We start from the raw sequence: 20,685 nt of genomic DNA on the forward strand, positions 1-20,685 counted from the left end.
TTAAGGGTTTGAAGATCATCACGGAAGTAGATGATTGAATAATTAGGAATCTAGGCATGGTGTTTAATGTCCCTTATTCGCTTGATTCCACGGAAGTAGGCTTGATAGTTAATTTGGGAAGCCATTGATAACTTGGAAGAGACCTTTGGTATTATTATTAGGGATTGCTTTTCTTCTTGTCAATTGATTTATATATTGGGGGTAGATTTATTAGTTTATCAATCATAATCGTGGTAATGCTTGATCTTGGATGCTTTAGTTTATTGATTAATATTTCCTCTAGTTAATTGTGTTATTTAATATATTAGTTGATTATTATCATCCATTATTGATTGGTGACGTGCTTAGTGATTAATTGAGTCTGATTAATTGAATGAACCATAGTCTCTTGGGATTCGATCCTTACTTGCCCTACTACATAGTTAGAAGGAATAGTTAGGTTATTTTTGTTAGGTACGCGATAAGCCTATCAAATTCTGGCGCCGTTGCCGGGGACTAACGGTTTTCATCTAATTATTTGTGATTCGTTTTTGCTAAGATTTTGGTTTGTTGCTTTGGCTATTATTAACTTCTTTTTCTCTTATGAGTTGATGATATACATGCCTTGGAGATGGATGATTTATTGTCACGTCTTGCATCTGGCCATTGTTCTTGTTATTATCTTTATCATGAAAACCCTGATTGCCCTTATAGTGAGTATTTTGTTCGAGCTCCGGATGATTTTAGAATCTTTCCATTCATATATGATTATTCTAAAAAACGGTTTGTTCTAAATGAAATTTATTGGAGGATTCATGATGAATATTATCATAATTTGTATAATACGTCGGAGGAAGAATCATTTGTTGAAAAACCGATGGTTAAAGAGTCATTGGTTATAGAATCAGTGGTTGAGGTATCATTGGTTCCAATAGAAGAAGAATCATTAGTTGTAGAACCATTGGTTGAAAAGTCATTGGTTGTAGAACCAATGGTTGAAAATTCTTTTTCTTTTGCTAATGAACTTATTCGTGAGCGTAAAATAATAGAGACGTTATTGGGTGATGATAAAGAACAAGACTACCTCCATGTTCGTTCTATTAATTCTAAATTTTTAGCGGAGGAAGCAGAAGGTTGTGGTGTATCTTCATCTTTTTCTTTTGATTTTTCTTTTTACCTTGAGTTATCTTTGTGTGCTCCTAATCTTTTCTATGTAAGGATTACTGTGCTTGCAATTGAGCCCTATATAGTGCTTAATGAAATGTTTGCAGGAGCGTATGATAAGTTACTCAAGGCGTTAAATTCTTCTGATGGAAGGAGAATGGTCAAGCTTAAGACCTTGATAAACTAGCGCTTTGCGGGAGGCAACCCGTATTTCATTATTTTTATTTTAGTCTTTTCTAATTTTTGTGTGTTTTCATTTTTCTTTGATTCTTAGAGAGGTAAGGAGAGTACATCTTATGCTTGTGGGAGTTCTCTTGGTGCAGATTTTGATCTAAAAGGCTGATTTAAAAGGAGAAGAATTCGCTGGACTGCGTTCGAGTTCGATCAGGAAGAGCTCGCCCGATCGGGCGCGCGTATGGATCAGCAAAACTGCTCAATTTCGACAGGCCATAACTTTCTGGTTAATTATCGGATTTTTTTTATGTGACCTATCGTTGGAAAGATCTTTAAGTATACTTTCCAATGCAATTAGAATCACTGCATTATATTTTATACATCAAAAGTTATGATCAAAACAGTGCACATGACTCAATTTTATTCTTTTTCCCACTAACACTTTGTTTCGTTTTTGCTCAATTTTGTTCCAAAGAGATGCATTGCAATCCTCGAGGCTTTGGTGACATTATTTTGGGTGATGATGAAGATGAGGTTTGACTACAAGTTTCCCTTTAAGACAATGAGGACATTGTCTGATTTAGCTTGGGGGGAAGTTCTTGTGTACACAAGGTACATCTTTCACTCTCTCTTTCTACTTTAGTGTGTTTTCACTAGCAGTAAGGTTTAATGCTTTTTTCTGGAAAAAGAAATGAAAAATAAAAGAATCATGATAATGAACGGCCAACGACCATTGAACTACTTCCCTGTGCCCCTATCCTTTATGCCAAAAGGTTTTGATTTATTTTCGATTGAAAGACTTGCATAGTGGACTAAAAGATCATGATTTGACCTTGAATTTGTTGATCCCTAGTAGGAGTCAAGGTTATTTAACTATGTATGATTCAGGAGCTTGACTGTGTTAACCGTGAGGCTTGAGCCTTATATATTCATTCTTGTGTGTGTTTAGTTCCTGGTGTAGCATTGATCTTAGTTTTGACTTTAGACTCTTAGTAGTGTGTCGTAATGCATTGCACGTGCACATTGAAATGACGAAGGCCATGTTCATTAGGTAGCCTCCAGACAAAATTAGAACATCAGTTCCCTTCTTGCTTACCCATGTTGTAGCTTGACTATATTTTTCATTAACTCCACAAAAATTACCCCTTGGCCCCAATTTGATTACTTTTCCCAAGTCTAGCTTGGGGGAGCTATTTTATGCGGTATTTTTGCGTGATTCTGTTTCAAGTTGCAATTGATGCGAAAATATTGAAAAGAAAAGGAAGAAGAAGAGAAAAAGTGAGAAAAGGAGGTTTGATTGAATTACTTGAAAAAAAAAAAGTAACATTTCTTGAAAAAGAAAGAGAGAAATAAAGAAAAGAAAGAAAAATATTTGGAAAAAGTTTCAAATGAAAAATTGTTGGATTGAAATAAAAAAAATAAAAAGATAAAAAAAAAAAAATAAAGAAATGAAGCAAACAAGTAAAAGAAGGTTGAAGAGTTGAGAATGTAGGTGGATGAGATGATGGTTGTGTTTTCATTGTAATTGGGTTTGTGTTTCATTGATCGAAGTTGATGAATCGAGGTGTGACTCATCGCATTTGATAGTTCCCCCCGGTTAGACTATTATAGCTCTCATTCCCCAAATTATTGTCCTACCCATTCTTATTCCCGACCTACGTTACAAGCTTCACAAAGTCCTTCCGATCTTCGTGCATAGCATTGCGTTCATGTGAATTGAGTCTTTTGTCAAAATGCTGGAGTATATGTTGCATTTCAAGTCGACATTGACTAGGTTGAGCGTTATTATAACCCTCTAAACACGCGAGTGTTGTGAGATGGGGGGATTGCATTGTTGGTGGGGATGGTGAGAGATCGAGCTCATTTTTAGCTCGCCACATAAAAAGTGTGTTGAGTGACCACCGATGTGAGATACTCTAGTCTTCGATTCTTGAATTATAAATGGTTGGTCTCATTTGACGATTAATTAGGTGGATCGACGGTTTGAGTAATTTGATTGGTTGATTAGGATGCATGCTCGTTTGATTTCGATTTTGAATCCTTGTTTGATTTTGCATTATGGGGTGAAGCATGTTGTTTGGTTGTTGATTGTTGTTGATTATTGTTAATTGTCTTGCTTGAGGACAAGCAAGAGTTTAGCTTGGGGGAATTTGATAAGTCCTATTTTGCACATGTTTTAGGTGGGTATCTAAGCTCATTTTATTACAAAATTAGAGATCTTTGGTGCATATTTGCATTATTTGCTTAAGTTGTGCTCTACTACTCTTCGTTTGTGTGTTTTGATGAATTTCAGGTGATTTATATGCAAATGGAGTATGGTTGGCTAATATTGAGTATAATAATCATGGAGTATGAAAACATATTGCTTAAGAATATCAAATCATGTGTTCGAGACGAACTTGAGTGAAAATGAAGCAAAACGTTGATGAAATACTTGACAAATATGACACCTGTTCACTATTATGCTCATAACTTTTGATATACAAATGATAATGGAGTGATTCAAATTGCATTGGAAAGTAGACTTGAAGACCTTCCCAACGATATATTACACGCCTCAAACAGAGCTCCGGATATGAAGTTATGACTGATTTAAGATGAGTTAAATACAAACTATTTGCTGCAGCCTCTACGTGCCCGATCGGGCATGGTCCGCCCGGTTGGACCGGGCACATAGGAGTTCGATGATTTTTGGTATTTTCTAAGGTAGAAAGCAATTTATGAAGACCGCCCCACGCGCCCGATCGGGCAAGGTCAGCCCGGTTGGACCGGGCACGTGGTGGAAGAAGTGCTACGAAGGAAAGCAACTCCGTACTCTCACCGCCCGATCGGGAGGTGCTTGCCCGGTTGGACCGGGCACAGTTATGCGACACTCCGTATTATTATTTTCTTATTTTTAGGTCATTAAGGGTATAAATACCCCTTGTAATCTTCATTAGAAAGAAGTTTTAAGTTTTCCATTATTCCTCTTTCTCTCTCTAGAGTTCTAGTTTATTACTTTGAAGCAATTTTAATTCTTTCCATTAGATTTGAGCATTGTTTTTCAACAATTTAATTCCTTTCAATTGAAGAATCCTTGGTATTCACTTCTACTTCATTCTCTTTCAATTATAATTGCTTTTCAATTATGTTTTCCATATTCATGATTGTTATTGTTTCTTTCAATATGTGTGAGTAGATTTTCTATTCCAAGATCTAGGGTAGCCCAATTATGATTGATGCATGAATTAAAACTTTAAATTCCCCAATAATAATCCCAATTGACATGCTTAATTGATTGTGTTTATGCCAATACTAGATTAGGAATAATTAGTATTGTTATCATCCCTTTGTTCTTATTGCAACGGAAGTTGGGTATTAACGGGATTAGGTTATTCCAATTAAGGGTTTGAAGATCATCACGGAAGTAGATGATTGAATAATTAGGAATCTAGGCATGGTGTTTAATGTCCCTTATTCGCTTGATTCCACGGAAGTAGGCTTGATAGTTAATTTGGGAAGCCATTGATAACTTGGAAGAGACCTTTGGTATTATTATTAGGGATTGCTTTTCTTCTTGTCAATTGATTTATATATTGGGGGTAGATTTATTAGTTTATCAATCATAATCGTGGTAATGCTTGATCTTGGATGCTTTAGTTTATTGATTAATATTTCCTCTAGTTAATTGTGTTATTTAATATATTAGTTGATTATTATCATCCATTATTGATTGGTGACGTGCTTAGTGATTAATTGAGTCTGATTAATTGAATGAACCATAGTCTCTTGGGATTCGATCCTTACTTGCCCTACTACATAGTTAGAAGGAATAGTTAGGTTATTTTTGTTAGGTACGCGATAAGCCTATCACAGAGCCTACCTGCTCTCTGGTCTCCTGGAGGGGAGCACTCTCTTCGTTTAAAATGCTATCACCCGGGGTGCTAGGAGCGCCCCCGGGTGAGCCTCTCTGCTCTACCTCTCCATGCTCTACTTCACCGCCTGAAGCTGGGACCTCAGGCGGCTGCTCATCTGAGCTCCCACTTCTGTAGTTGGGATCTCTGGCAGTAGACCGGATTCTGGCCATTGTGTCCTGCACAGACACAGAGTCGGTCGATATGGGTGTTGAAAAAGGGTTGTCCCAAAGAACAGAGGCGGCAGACCCAGTTCTAGACTCAGCCGTACTAATAAACCGGCTGAGTTCACAGCTAGGTTCCGGGTATGGGTATAAGGGGTCCATCTACTTATGGGACCAATGAACAAAAATGCGAGTAAAAGACTCAAACGGAAATTCATGAAAAAGCTAGAAAGAATAGAGACGGTACCTAGAAGAAGATCTGGAAATTCTCTGGGATGCTTGCGAAGACGCAGGCGGTTCAAAATCCGGCTGGGTTTCTCTGATTACCCTCTCGAAAATCTTTGGCTAGCTTGCAACGACCCAGACGGTCTGTAGACCGGTTGCTCTCAACGAATCTCAACTCCGAATGTTCTCAACTCTCAAATTGCCGGCTGCTCTCAAATCTTCAGAAATTTGGCAAAGTTTGTAAATGAGAGCTCGGGGGACATCTTCTCCTATTTATAGAATTTGTCCCAGAAGGTGAAAAGTCGTGACTCTTCGCCTTCTGCTTTTCCATCCTTCAAAAGGAATCTGAAGAGTTAAAAAAAAATAAAAAATAAAAAAAAAAAAAACCCTTTCACCGGCGCCACGTGGCACCCTGCCACGTCAGCACCAGTGAGGGGCAAATGTTTGGGGTGAAAATACCCTAAACACGTGGCCCAATGGCCTAGTGACACGTGGCATCCAGCCGTTGGTCAGCAGGGCTCCAATCCTCTGCTGACACGTGTCCTCTAAACCCTAAAAGGGGAACCATCCCTTCCCCACTATAAATAGTGGAAGGACCCTCATTAATGGGGTTTGGAACATTTGTTGTTCACATTGAATACTCCTCAAAAAGAAAAACACTTACCCCGAGCAATATTAATTGCAGAATTCTCCCATTACGCGAGAAGTAACTTCTACATTACGTGCATTCTACCTCCCGTATCTTTACTAACTTGATCGTCGGAGGCGGAGCTCCTACCCCCAGGAGTCTTCGTGATCTTGCAGGCACAGGCGTCGAAGGGCATTCTTGGAATTGTAACTCTCCCGCAGGACACATCAAAAAACCCCGAAACAACAATTTTTCTCATTGATTTCTAAAATTGAAGGATGAGTTAGGTTGATTTTTTTTACTCCTTTGATAATGGTTGGAAAAATGGTTAAATAAAAAAACATAGTCCAAATTGTGTGCTAGAAGTGGAGCATACATAAGAACAGTTGGAATGGAATGTAGGATGAAACTGAAGAGAGGCATGACGTGTGTCGGTGAGAAGCTTCTTGAGCACAACAAAACAAAGGTGCAACATTGTTTGTTTCTTGTATTTATTCCTGATTTACCCTCAGCAAGCGGCATTTTCTCAGGGTCCTTTTTTTTTTTACGTAGTATAATAATAGCGACAGTTATCCCCACCAAATATGGCTTTTTCCGTGATTATTATTTATTTAATTTAATCACAGTAATTAACAATCTCACTCTATTACAGTTGAGTTTACACAACACACACTCTCAAAGTCTGAAACTGTACACAAATCCATTTGTACGGCATTTTCCCAACCAAAATTCACTCTTCTTCTACAGTTTCCTGTTGACACTCTTAACACCCAATTCAATTCTGTATTTTCCCATTTAAGAAACTTAATCAATTTAGGGTTCTTCTTCCTTTTTCTGTCTGAATCTAATCTTTCTTTTCATAATTCCTTACGTAACACTAAGTTCATCCCCCATTACACTTCTTTTAAATCCTCAAACATACATTGAATCCTCCAAAATGTGTTTTCATTTTTGGCCATTGATGTAATTCATTTGTGCAAACCAATTTATGTTGATGATGATGATGATTCAAAAGCAACAGAATTTATTATTTCTGTGGCTGGCATTGTTGGGTTTTTGTTTGGACCATGTGGTTTGGTGTGTGACTGATCCAAATGATCTGAGAATTCTGAATGATTTCAGAAAAGGTCTGCAAAATCCACAGCTCCTTGAATGGCCAAAGGATGATGATCCATGTGGCTCCAAATGGAAACATGTGTTTTGTTCGGGTAATCGGGTCACTCAAATTCAAGTTCAGAGTTTGGGTCTTAAGGGTACTCTTCCTGCTGAATTCAACCAGCTTTCCAAAATCTCCAATTTGGGTCTTCAAAGGAACCAATTTCATGGGAAATTGCCAACTTTTAATGGGTTGTCAGACTTGGAATTTGCATACTTGGATTTCAACAATTTTGATGAAATTCCTTCTGATTTCTTTGAGGGTCTCACTAGTGTTAGGGTTTTAGAATTAGATAATAACCCTCTTAATGCAACAAAAGGCTGGTCATTGCCTCCTAATGTGGCTCAATTAACCAACTTGGTTAATTTTTCATTGACTAATTGTAATTTGGTTGGTCCATTGCCTCAATTTCTTGGTTCATTGCCTTCTCTTACTGCTTTGAGGCTTTCTTATAATAAGCTATCTGGAGTTATTCCCATGAGTTTCAACAATTCCATGTTGCAGATTCTATGGTTGAATGATCAGGAAGGTGGAGGAATGAGTGGGCCCATTGATGTCATTGCTTCAATGACTTATCTTACTCAACTTTGGCTTCATGGGAATCACTTCACTGGTACTATTCCAGAGGGTATTGGTACTTTAATCTCACTAAAAGATGTTGATCTCAATGGGAATCAGCTCGTCGGTCGAATCCCTCAAAGTTTGGCTTCATTGGAGTTGGAGAGGTTGGATTTGAATAACAACATGTTAATGGGTCCTATCCCCAAGTTCAAGTCTGGTAATGTTTCTTATGACTCGAATTCGTTTTGTCAATCAACACCTGGACTACTATGTGCACCAAATGTGAATGCTCTTTTAGATTTTCTTGCTGATATCAATTATCCTGTTTCTCTTGCTTCTCAATGGTCTGGTAATGATCCTTGTAAAGGGTCTTGGTTAGGTGTCACCTGCAATTCTGATTCTGAAGTTGTAGCTCTTAATTTGCCTAATCGAAATCTTAGTGGCACTCTTAGTCCTTCTGTTGCTACCTTGGATTCTTTGCGTCAAATTAGATTGGCAAGAAACCATCTCACTGGTCAAATTCCTGCCAACATTACTCAGTTAAAGTCTTTGACATTGTTAGATGTCTCCCAAAACAATTTCAAACCTCCCTTGCCGAAATTCCATGCTGGTGTTCAGGTAGATATTGATGGAAATCCTTCTCTTATTTCTAACCATAGTGGGAAATCTCCTTCTCCTATTGATCATCCACCACCCCTTAGTAGTCCACCAGTGGCTGATTCCCCTTTACCAACTCCATCCCCTGGCTTGTCTCAAGGAAGTGTGAGAGCACCTGCACCTGTAAAAAAACATTCCCCTGGTGTTGCCTCGAAGCAAAGTTCAAGTGCTTCCTCGAAAGAACAAACCAAACCTCAAAAATCAAAAAGAGTTGCCTTCATTATTGTATTTGCTGCTATTGCTGCTGCTGTTGTGGTTATTCTTCTTTTGATCCTGATGTATGTATTCTGTTGTAAGAAGAATAATGCTACTGTTGAGGCACCTTGTTCTGTGGTTGTTCATCCAAAGGACCCATATGATCCAGACAATATGGTTAAGGTTGCAGTCTCGAGTAACAACACTGGAAGCTTATTTACCAAAACTGGTAGTAGTTCTGGGAGTAGAAACAGTAGCCCAATGGAAAATTCTAATTCTCATGTAATAGAATCTGGAAATTTGGTTATTTCAGTTCAGGTTCTTCGTAAAGTGACCAATGATTTTGCTCCGGAAAATCAACTTGGTCGTGGTGGGTTTGGAGTAGTTTACAAGGGAGAACTTGAAGATGGGACTATAATAGCAGTTAAGAGAATGGAGGCTGGGGTGATTAACAGCAAACAATTGGATGAATTTCAGTCTGAAATTGCAGTCTTGTCTAAGGTTAGGCATCGCCATTTAGTGTCTCTTTTTGGTTACTCCACGGAAGGCAATGAAAGGCTTTTGGTTTATGAGTACATGCCTCATGGGGCTCTAAGCAGGCATCTGTTCCATTGGAAAAATCTTAATTTGGAACCTCTGTCTTGGAAAAGGAGGCTTGTTATTGCTTTGGACGTTGCAAGAGGGATGGAATATCTTCACACCTTAGCACATCAAAGCTTCATACACCGTGACCTCAAATCTTCCAATATTCTCTTGGATGACGAGTTTAGGGCGAAAGTTTCTGACTTTGGGTTGGTGAAACTTGCTCCTGATAGAGAGAAATCTGTTGCAACCAGACTTGCAGGAACTTTTGGGTACCTTGCTCCTGAATATGCTGGTATGTTGCATTCATTGTATGAATTATTATGCCTGTCTTAATTTATCATTTTAATACAAAGCCGTATTTTCATTTTGTTTTTATCAACATTATATGCAACACAGTAATGACATTGGTAGAGTTTAAAGGTGCAAAAGTATGTTGCATAAATTATGTCATCATTCTTCAGTAAAAATGGTTGCACATATACTCAAGTCTTCATTAGATTTTCCGAATATAAATGGTTCTGTTGGTACTGTTTGGACTTAGCATTTGTTGTATATATTCATTTGATTATGCAATTCTGTGGAAAAAATGCACATTCTTTGAAGATACATTGCTACTGTGGGGTGTATAATTGTAGCTGACCTTAAAAGTTACTAGTTATATTCTCTGGTGTTTTGTCAATCTAATTATAAATGTTGCTGGTTGACTTTTTGAATCATACTACTCCGTATTATTTGGCCTTGAGATATTTTTACCAACCTTTTTGCTTCTTGTCATTTCCAACCCAGTCACAGGGAAGGTTTCAACTAAAATTGATGTCTTCAGCTTTGGGGTAGTACTAATGGAACTATTAACTGGATTGATGGCACTTGATGAGGAACGTTCTGAAGAGAGCCGGTATTTAGCCGAGTGGTTTTGGAGAATAAAATCAAGCCAAGAGACATTAATGCCCTCAATTGATTCAGCTCTGGACATCAAAGAAGATGCTATCGAAAGCATAAGCATAATAGCTGATCTTGCAGGCACTGCACTGCAAGAGACCCGAACCATCGGCCAGATATGGGGCATGCTGTGAGTGTGCTTGCATCACTAGTAGACAAATGGAAGCCGTTTAATGAAGATGTTGAGGATTACTCAGGGATTGATTACAATCTGCCTCTGAGAGAGATGTTAAAGGGATGGCAAAATGAAGCAGATAAAAGCAAGGGGAATAGCAGTGCAAGCATGGATGATAGCAGGGGAAGTATACCTGCGAGGCCTACTGGATTTGCAGACTCTTTCACTTCAGCGGATGCCCGATAAGTCTAAATTTTAGAGAAAATCCTTTATACATCAGGCAAATAAGTTTGCTCCATTAAATTATATGGAAGTTTCTCCTCTCTTTGGAGTAGTATCACAATCTGACACATTTTGGTGTTCAGAATTTTTGTGCTTTTATCTGGCTGATTAAATTTTTTTGTTTTTCTTAGTGTGTACATCTAGAAGAAACCCCCTCGGATTTGGTAGTAAAATATCAGTCCTGTGATTCATTGTCTGTACAAATTAATATAATGATAATAATAATAATACTATAATTTTGAGGAGTTTCATTACCTTTGGTTTATTTTTCAATGGAGTCTGTTTTCATTAGAATTACCAAGAGTGAATTGAATGATGTTTTACTGTTTATATTAAATGATGGGTTGATACTTGATAAAAACAATATACAAAGTATTAGTATTTTTTTTAATAAAAAGTTAATGTATATAATCTGCGATGTACTTGTATTGTTAAGGCGATTGTTGATCGAATCTGCGATGCAACTAGTTCTAAGGTGATTTGTACGGAGTACTTGAATTGGAATTTTAGATTTTCTAAGAATGGTTTGTAAGTGCCGTTTGACTATCTTTTATTAATAATAAAATCCTTTTTCTTTTGGTAAAAAAAAAAAAAAAAAAAAAAACATTTACTGGGTGTTGTCATAAGTGCATAAACTCATAATAATCTAAAGTATGAGTTATTTTGAAATAATTCAAACTTTAGTTTAGCTCATATAGTCAGTATTTTTGAACAAATTATAGGAGTCTACGAAATGGGGTTTAGCAGAGGCACTCCAAGTCAATTCCAAGTCCAATTACAACTCCAGCAACATCAACACCCGCCAATTCGGCCTTCAAATTCAACCCAAAGTCTGACTCCAAAGCATAACAACATCTCTCTTAGGCAATCCCACAAACAGGTTGTCCCCATTATTCCATGGACTACTTCCATTGCTCGCCATTCCAAAAACGGCAACCTTTCTGCAGCATTCAATGAATTCAATCGAATGCGACTTTCTGGAATTCACCCTAATCATATTACATTCATCACTCTTCTCTCTGCCATTGCCCATTACCCTTCTCAAGCTAAACACTTTGCTCTTCCAATTCATGCCTATCTTCGAAAATTGGCCCTTAATAGCCTTAACGTCAAGGTTGGTACTGCCCTCGTTGATATGTATTCTAAATGTGGCTTTGTTCATTTCGCAAGACTCTGTTTTGATGAGATTTTTGATAAAAATTCTCTGTCTTGGAATACTATGATTGATTGCTATATGAAGAATGGCAAGGTTGATGATGCACTCCAACTGTTCGATGAAATGCCTATTAAAGACGTGGTTTCTTGGACCGTCTTAATTGGTGGCTTTGTGAAGAAGGGTCTTGATGACAAGGCTTTGGACTGCTTCTATCAGATGCTACTTTCTGGGGTTGACCCAGATTATGTAACCATTATTGCCGTGCTTTCTGCGTGTGCTAATTTAGGCGCGCTTACTTTAGGGTTGTGGATTCATAGGTTTGTCATGGGGAAGGAGTTTAAGGATAACATTCGTCTTTGTAACACTTTGATAGAGATGTATTCACGATGTGGCCGTGTAGATTTTGCTCATCAAGTTTTTGACAATATGCCAACTCGTACTTTGGTATCATGGAATACGATGCTAGGTGGATTTGCTGCTAATGGTCATGCTGAAGAGGCATTAAAGCTTTTTGAAACAATGCAGATAGAAGGATTCAAGCCTGATGGAGTAAGCTTCACCGGTGCTCTTACTGCTTGCAGTCATGCTGGTCTTGTAGATCAAGGGCTCATTTACTTTGAAGACATGCAAAGAGTTTACAATCTTTCTCCTCGAATTGAGCATTATGGTTGCTTAGTTGATCTCTACAGCCGTGCAGGGAGGTTAGAGAATGCGTTAAATGTCATAAAAAACATGCCAATGAAGCCTAATGAAGTGGTCTTAGGATCATTATTGGCAGCGTGTAGAGATTGTGGGGACATTGGCTTAGCAGAGGTGGTCATGAAATATATAGTTGAGTTGGATCCAAGCTCTGATTCAAACTATGTGATGCTTGCAAATATGTATGCTGCTATTGGAAGTTGGGAGGGTGCAAACAAGGTTCGAAGAAAAATGAAAACTCGTGGGATACAAAAGAGACCTGGAGTAAGCTCAATTGAAATAGAGGGTAGTATTCATGAATTCATGGCCAGTAACAAGTCTCATTCGGAGACAGATTCTATCTATGAAATTCTAAAGCTTCTGTCATATGAACTGGAGAATTATGGATATGTTCGAGAAGCTTCAAAACCAGAATTATAAGGTGATCTCAACTCCAATACCAGGATTATTTCATAAATTCTTGCATTGGTTTGACACATCATTTTATTTAATCCAGATTGTATTGATAACTTGCTTTTGATTTTGTACAATCTTATACATATTTTCCAACATACTCTTTAGCAAATACCATGTCTAGCAAATTTTTCACACCAAAAATAGTTACAGTACACACAATGGAAATTGGATAACCTATCAACTACCCTCTTCTGAGAAACATTAACAGCAAAACAACTAAGGTGTAGTTAGTAATCACACTAATCTTGTAGCGTCCAATGTTTACCTCTGACTGTAATCTCATATTTTCCATGGATTTTGCAGGCTGCAAGAAAAGCCCTCCATAAACCAGCATCAGGCTCCATCTCCATACTCTCAACAACCCCTTTGGCTTGTTCAATTCTGCCAGCTCTACCCAACATATCAACCATACAAGTACAATGTTCCTTGGTTGGCCTCAACTCAAACCTGTTAACCATCATCTCAAAATATTCCTCCCCCTTCTCTACTCTTCCTCCATGACTACATGCCGTAAGCACTGTGGTAAACGTCGCTCCATCAGGCCGAACAACGGAATCCAACATCCTATCAAACAACCAAAACACCTCATCAGCGTCCCCATGCATTCCGTAAGCACCCATCATGGCACACCAAGTAATCAAGTTCCTTTCAGGCATTTTATCAAACACCTTACGCGCAGACTGCAAGTCACCGCATTTACCATACATTGTGATCAAGGCATTGCAATGAGCAAGATCGAAACTGAACCCATGTACCAATACAAAAGTGTTGAGTCGGCGGCCAAGTCTTAGAAAAGAAAGGGCGGCGACGGATTTAAGAACAGCGGGAAGGGTGTTGAGGTCAATTGATTTGCGTGATTGAAGCATTTGATGGAAAGAAGCGAGAGAAAGATGGAATTGATTGGTGGAAGAGTAACCTCTGATAATGGTGTTGTAGAGAAAGGTGGATTTACGGTTTGTAAAAGAGAATATAAGTTGAGCATCGGACATTTGAGAAGAGGCGGAGTAAGAAGAGACGAGCTTTGCTCGAATGAAGTCATTGTGAGAAAAGCCGAGTTTGATAGTTTGGGAATGGAGTATTCTGAGTTTATGGAGGTTCTTGGTGTTGCAACATTGTTCCAGTAGCGAAGCGTAGGAAGGAATGTCTCGAGGAAGACCCATTTCTTCTTCCTTTGCTGCGGCTATTGCCTTTCTCAATTGCTACTGCCTATCTTTCTTTGTTTCCCGCCAATTTACCCAATTACAAGACTGTTATGTTAGGTACTCCACACCCCTGAGACTAATTTTTTTTTTTTTTTTCTTTGAGGAAAATCAATGTTTCTATTTTGTTATGTGAAAATTTATAAAAATTACTTTAATCTTAAAACTAGTAAGTATGGGTACAATTTGCGGTTAAAACCCTTAATCAGTACTCCCTATTAAGTAGAAAGGGGGCTCGGACTAATAACATTTAAAGGTAATATGCTCATCAAAGTTAGATAGTGTGCCGAGCAAGATATTATTGATCAACTTCCAAGAAATTACATTAGATGAAATTTTGTGAGGGAAAACTGCAATATGAATTGAAGTTCATATATAGGAATTAAACTGCAATATGAATTGAAGTCCATATATAGGAATTTTGTAGAATGGAGATAATACGAATCATATGATCATGCATTCATACAAATATACAATCAATCATACATAGTCATGTACTCACATATATAGATTAAAGTAACATACAAGTACTTGGTTTAAGTTGTTAGGTGTGGTGCAGTTTACAAGTTACAAATGTTAAATAATGTAGAAATATCATGTCCAATATGGATATGTCAAACTTCAATGTGACTTGAAAGGTAATGTTAGCTGTACAAATATGACGTAATAATTAAGAGATGTTAATACACTGGCCTGGATCAGAGTTTTAATTATTAGAGATTCCTCCAACAAATTAAACCTTTCAAAATTTCTACCTCCATTTGATACCTGCAGTCCAGTTCACTCCTTCACTCAAAACTCCTTTTTTTATCATTCATTTCATATCACCTTTCCTATTCCATGCAACACTCTTTCTTTTTTTCTTCCTTTACGTTTTCTCCATTTTATTTACAATTAAGCCATGCATCATACCCAAAATTTTCACTATTTAATCTCAAGTGGTCTCTGATTTAAACTCAAGCATTGTCCTTAAATTATCAAAAAAAGGGATATTATATGGAAGTTTAATATAATACGAAGTATAACATAATTGCTTTTCATACAATGACATTATAAGGATACGTAATTACGTACTAATAGAAAATTAACAGAAAATTTCTATTGTTATATATTGAAAAAGACAAATTAAAGCATTAACCAAGAAAAGGATGAAAATTAGTAGACAAAAAGTTGACATGGCACAAACGAAACATCCTGGTCCGATCCTTAGCTACTAGAGGAGTATATAATACTATTTTCAACTTCAAAATTAAACCCAAAATGTAGAAGTTTGATGAGGTCCCTTATAAAAGAAGAAGATCATGGACTGTTCCTGGGCCTTCTTTGAGGACTGCCTTGGTGGTGTATTGGGTCTGGTCCACCAGGGACTGTCCTCAATTCATCACCATAGTTGGGCCTTTGTTGGGCTTTTGATAAGCTCATGTCTCATCAGAAACTGCATTAAAAAAAACAATCAACACTACATGCAAATTCAATTTCTTAATTTATTTAGTTTTGGAAGAAGAATATTGTGGTAATATGATAAATAGTACGTGTGATACTTAGGCAGTGACCTTTCTGTTAGGAAGATGAAGATCAAGGCGAGCATCAACAGCCATTTGAGCAAAGTTGCATTCATATCCGGGTGTACAATCTGCATTATTGTTGCAAACAATACACAATTTATATATTTTAGTAGCATATCATTTATTTATATTAATGTATGTATATGTAATATGTTTGATGTATAATTGCAAAACAAATTGAAGAAATATATTTAACAAGAGAGAGAAAGAGATACCGAGAGCAGAAGCAGAAGGCAAATCGATGAGGAAAAGGCCAGAAAGTAGAAGCAAACTGAGAGCAATAGTAGTGCTAGTAGTAGCCATCTTAGTTTTCAATAAACTTTAAGAAAAAGAAAACAGAGAAAAAGCAGCTTAACTAATTAGTTAGGGTGGATGGTAAGCTTAACTTTGCCTCCGACATTCAATATATATATAGGGAGTGAGGGTGCTGTGGCCTGTGGGTGGGATTCTATTAGGGCTAGTTATTAATACCAAGGTAATGTTCACTTAATAAAGAAAGTAGAAATTCACATGCAGGATTAATATTGGTTACTTTATATTTATGGGATTTTTTTAGTAAGTTGTTTGATTTACAACGTGAAAAGTAACTTTTTATAGGAATTTCTATATCTAAGTAAATGTACATGTGGGAATTGAAAATTGCTAAAAATCAATAATCAATAGTTCAATAACATAACATAAAACTAAAACAGTCATCAAGATTTACTTTCCTAAGAAAATATTTGTTTGTGATTCACTTTCTTAAAAAACTACGAAGTATATTTATTTGTGATTCACATATATTCCATATCTTTTACTGTATACTTCATATATATTATTACTTATATCTATATTATTTCATGTGTATTGATTCCAAATAATTGATCATATTTTAAATATGATAAATATTTTCCGTAGTTTATATATTTTTGAATGTGTCATTAGTGTTTATTTAGTTTCAAAAATATTTGTACAAGTATATATATTTTTTTTCTACATAAATAATAATTTGATTTATATATTGTGCATCTTAGAAGCATTACTCTAATTAATTAATAAATATTTCCTCCGTTTCTTTATAATTGCAACACTACTCTAAAATGAAAATGTCATAATAGTTGCAAAATACTATAATTGGAAAGTATTGTATATCAAAAGTTATACTATTTCCCTTATAATAATTTCATGGCCCATTTATTTATACTCTTAACAATCTCTCTCCTTCATATGAAGTGTTTAAAATAATATGAGACCCACTTTTTTAAAATACTGTGAAAAAGGATGTGTTGCAATTATTGAAAAACGGAGGAAGTAATAAACATAGAGTACAACAAGATTAATACTACAATGTGAGTACTACAACGTGTATGATACAATGATTGCATAGTGCGGCCATATCTGAATAGTTGTAGGAATTTTTACTTTACAGAAAAATGAAAAATGAAATTGATAAAATGAGGGAAGTAATTTTACAAAAAGAAGGGATATGTGATATCTGAATCTGCATGCAATAAACTCCATATCTAGATTGACATTTATACGTCACCGTACGATCACTGAGCATAGCCGTCATACCTGTTTTAAAATCTATCTCCCTCCTCGATTCTCGTTTAATAAAATCCAGGTGGAGTCTGGAGAACGACAATCTAGCTAGATTACATATATACGACTCTACTATTCATTATCTAAATCATATGTTCATACATTTTGATCATATGTTGTATTAATTAGGATAATAGTGTAAACTATTCAGTGTAACTTGTTTTCCAGCCTTATTTAGCCACGTAAATCTTGTAAATTCATTAAGCAACATCAAACAAATATCATGGCCAATTATATAACCTTGATATATATGGGCATAATCTTGGCATTTGTAGCCTTGATAAGTTGATATAGGTAATGTTGTACTTCGTATGTATGAAGTGAAAATGTATATCTGTATATAAACATCTTACAATATGTTCCTAAACACAATTTATTAGTGAACGTCCATATTCATTAGATGAATGGGCTTAAAATAAGAAGGTGGTCACGTGAGTTGAAGAGCGTGTTGATACATACATACTCCTCAGCCACATAATTAATGATGGGCAGCTAGTGAGGTACAGTAGATGAAAAGTAGTTATGAGAGAAGATGACATCAGCAAATGATGAGGGTTTTGGGGTGCAGGGATTTTATGGCAGAAAGAAGTTGAAAAGATTTGATAAAACAGTTGGAGTTGGGCTGTTTTAATTTGGTGATTGACTCTCTCTCTCTCTCTCTCTCTCTCTCTCTGTTTGTTCAGGGTAACTCAGATCCTCTGCTCAGCTTCTACATTAAGACTTTTCCTGGATCCTTCTCCTTTTGGTGCCCATGGCCATAATATTATAGTCACTGTTTTTTACATCTTTTTTTAATGACGTTCCACGACTTGTTTATCTTTTTTTCTTTCTTAATTTGTAATTTTCTTTCAGTAAAATATTATGGCCAATTTTAACTACCCCTGGCCTTACTTTAGTCATAGTTTGCTTATTCAAAGCACTTGGATTATTAAGTAAGAAATACACGCCGAATAAAGGTTTAAAAATATAGATTTGTGGACAATTTTAATGGAAAAATAGAACCTGTCTACAATAGGTTTAATGGAATAGAGGGAGTATAATAATAAATGCTTAAGCATTGAATTTAGTAATGTAGCCAAATTAGCATATTTGGTACTCCCTCCGTCCCTAAATTACCTTTCTATTTTCCTCTATTATGTGAGGAATAAATGATAGAAATAGAAATATAATTTAGGGGTGGAGGGAGTACAATTTAAGGTGAGACATACGAAGATTATATGTAGTGATAAGCCGCCGATTAATATAACTCCAAATTTGATTACATACTAAAGTAGCAATATTTTTTTTTAATTTATTTTTTGAATTAGTTATTTTTCTCAATGAAGTTTACGTATGAAAAAAATAATAATAACTTAAGTGATGTTAAAGGTTGTGTATTAAAAATGTACTCAAATGGTTGTAAAAAAATGTACACAGATGAAAGATAATTGTGTGCAAAAGTAAATATGTAAGGGTAGCTAAGAGATATAAAAGTGTTACTTTCTCCGTGTTTTAATAAATGTTACACTTATTAAATTCGGTCGTATTTTAATAAGTATTACACTTCTTTTTTTGGCAAAAATTATATATATCTCCTCTCATGATCCCCACCTAAACTCACTACTACTTTTTTTGTTATATATTTCCTCTCACGTTCATTAAGCCTGTTTTGATTGACTTAACTGAACTTATTGAAATTGAACTGAACTGAACTGAATATAGTACGAGAGAACAAAATTAAGAACTGAAATGAACTGAAAATAATCTGAAGAGAAAAAACTTTTTCTTTTCAATAGACTATCAATCCCACTATCTTTTTTTTTTTTTTTTAATACTCCAACTACCCTACTACCTCTTATTTTATTTAAGTTAATTAAATTGCCTAAGACTATGTACTGGTCAAAGTGTAACACTTATTAAAATATAAACTGAGTACAAAAATCATCATATTCAAGTTCAAAACTACAGAGTAACTTGTATGTAAAGATCATAATTTTGTGACGGAAAAAAGAGATATCCTTGTAATTTATCCTATAGAAATAGAATATTTGGCATTTAAAATAAAAAATGTAAAACGAGTATCAAACTCATGAATAGGTTGACTAATTACATAAGGTGAGAAGCTATGTTTTGCAGAGGATTTACTGCTGAAAATGTTATATGCAATTGAAATTAAAGATGGTAGCGATTAAATATGGATGATGTGATGAGTTTGAATCATTGGTGTTGATAGTGGCAATGGAATTGATATTAATGGAGTAACAAAAAGACTAAGTAAAAGGGAAACTGATTGATGTGGAGTCATTGGCTGGCGTCATGCATGAACTCATTACACTCAAGAAATTAAACAATTTGATGTAAACTAAAAAAAAGGCTTAATTTAAACATCTATGGAGTGTTCAAATCTCTTCTAAATACGAAGTATAACACACAACCTTAATAGCCTTGCTAATCAGGCATTACTAATTTACTAACAGAAAATTGTAATATGTGGCTATGCAATGCTAACATTTATTTTAGGCTCCTATAGTCCTACATAACCAAGGAATGCCACTTCTTAATAAAAGTTGAAGGCTTGTGGCACTTTTTGTTTGTATTATTTTCGTGCACATGTCTCTTACCCAAGCTTATTACATTCTCCTAAATACGAAGTGTATTACAAGTATATGATTTGTAAAAAGTAACTCGTATTCAATTTTGTGTTTAAGAATACTCTTTTATCTTTTATCAAATTGGGTGAGAGGTTATCCACTGAACTTAATATTTGACCATTTTAGCTTTCAACGAAGATTTTAACATTATTTCCAAAAAAAAAAAAAAAAAAAAAAAAAAAAAAAAAAAAAAACCTAGTATTTCAAAAAATTCCGTTGCCGGGACTTGAACCCGGGTCTCTCGGGTGAGAGCCGAGTATCCTGACCAACTAGACTACAACGGAGAGCTAATCTTTAATACACAAGTACAATATTTGGAGAAAAAAGTATTAAAATTTCAAAGCTTATATGAAAAGTGTGCATGGGTTAAGCCAGCCCATGAGCAACCGACTGTCACATTTAAAAATATGGGGCGATTTGGCTATTATCAGTTTATCACCATATATTGGGTTACAGAAACTCAACGAGGCTGCCCAATCAAAGAAAACTTAGCCACTAGCTAGTGGTACAAATAATTACACTTGGCATATTATTCATACAAGTATACAACTATTACAAGTATGTCATCAACATTTAAGTAGTGTCGGCAATAAGCAATGAGCATATATAATAGAATCATATTATAAATAAAAGTAATGAGAGAGACTAATAATTGATGTTAATTATGAGCCAACGTAATGGG

At 35.8% G+C, this 20,685-nt stretch overlaps 3 protein-coding genes, 1 non-coding gene and 1 pseudogene across 4 annotated transcripts; 3 read left to right on the plus strand and 2 right to left on the minus strand.

Annotated features, from left to right (window-relative positions):
* Positions 1-489: 489 nt before the first annotated feature.
* LOC110683575 lies at positions 490-1,832 on the plus strand. Its single transcript, XM_021859977.1, has 2 exons — positions 490-1,603; positions 1,793-1,832. The coding sequence occupies exon 1, from the start codon at positions 611-613 to the stop codon at positions 1,328-1,330; it is 720 nt and encodes a 239-aa protein (XP_021715669.1). The 5' UTR covers positions 490-610; the 3' UTR covers positions 1,331-1,603; positions 1,793-1,832.
* A 4,765-nt stretch (positions 1,833-6,597) lies between these two features.
* Positions 6,598-10,971, plus strand: LOC110683576 (annotated as a pseudogene).
* Positions 10,972-11,056: 85 nt separating this feature from the next.
* On the plus strand, positions 11,057-13,427 carry LOC110683577 (pentatricopeptide repeat-containing protein At1g05750, chloroplastic-like). The gene is made up of 2 exons (XM_021859978.1): positions 11,057-12,993; positions 13,332-13,427. Exon 1 carries the CDS (start codon positions 11,451-11,453, stop codon positions 12,990-12,992), a length of 1,542 nt encoding a protein of 513 aa, XP_021715670.1. The 5' UTR covers positions 11,057-11,450; the 3' UTR covers position 12,993; positions 13,332-13,427.
* On the minus strand, positions 13,105-13,735 carry LOC110683326 (putative pentatricopeptide repeat-containing protein At3g11460, mitochondrial). The gene is made up of 2 exons (XM_021859671.1): positions 13,294-13,735; positions 13,105-13,145 (listed from the first exon to the last, which is right to left on the minus strand). The coding sequence occupies exons 1-2, from the start codon at positions 13,733-13,735 to the stop codon at positions 13,105-13,107; spliced, it is 483 nt and encodes a 160-aa protein (XP_021715363.1).
* Positions 13,736-20,214: 6,479 nt separating this feature from the next.
* TRNAE-CUC lies at positions 20,215-20,287 on the minus strand. The gene has a single exon. It is a non-coding gene; the product is annotated as a tRNA-Glu (tRNA).
* Between the last annotated feature and the right edge of the window lie 398 nt (positions 20,288-20,685).

Source organism: Chenopodium quinoa, unplaced genomic scaffold (genome assembly GCF_001683475.1).
Source record: "Chenopodium quinoa cultivar QQ74 unplaced genomic scaffold, ASM168347v1, whole genome shotgun sequence".
NCBI lineage: Eukaryota > Viridiplantae > Streptophyta > Magnoliopsida > Caryophyllales > Amaranthaceae > Chenopodium > Chenopodium quinoa.

Bases quoted from the DNA above. Each gene is read 5' to 3' on its own strand.
- LOC110683575 (XM_021859977.1), top strand. From the start codon at position 611: ATGGATGATTTATTGTCACGTCTTGCATCTGGCCATTGTTCTTGTTAT.
- LOC110683326 (XM_021859671.1), bottom strand. From the start codon at position 13,735: ATGTATGGTAAATGCGGTGACTTGCAGTCTGCGCGTAAGGTGTTTGAT. The intron at 13,146-13,293 runs GTAAACATTGGA...AAAATTTGCTAG, and splicing joins ATATGAGATTACAGTCAGAG to ACATGGTATTTGCTAAAGAG.
- LOC110683577 (XM_021859978.1), top strand. From the start codon at position 11,451: ATGGGGTTTAGCAGAGGCACTCCAAGTCAATTCCAAGTCCAATTACAA.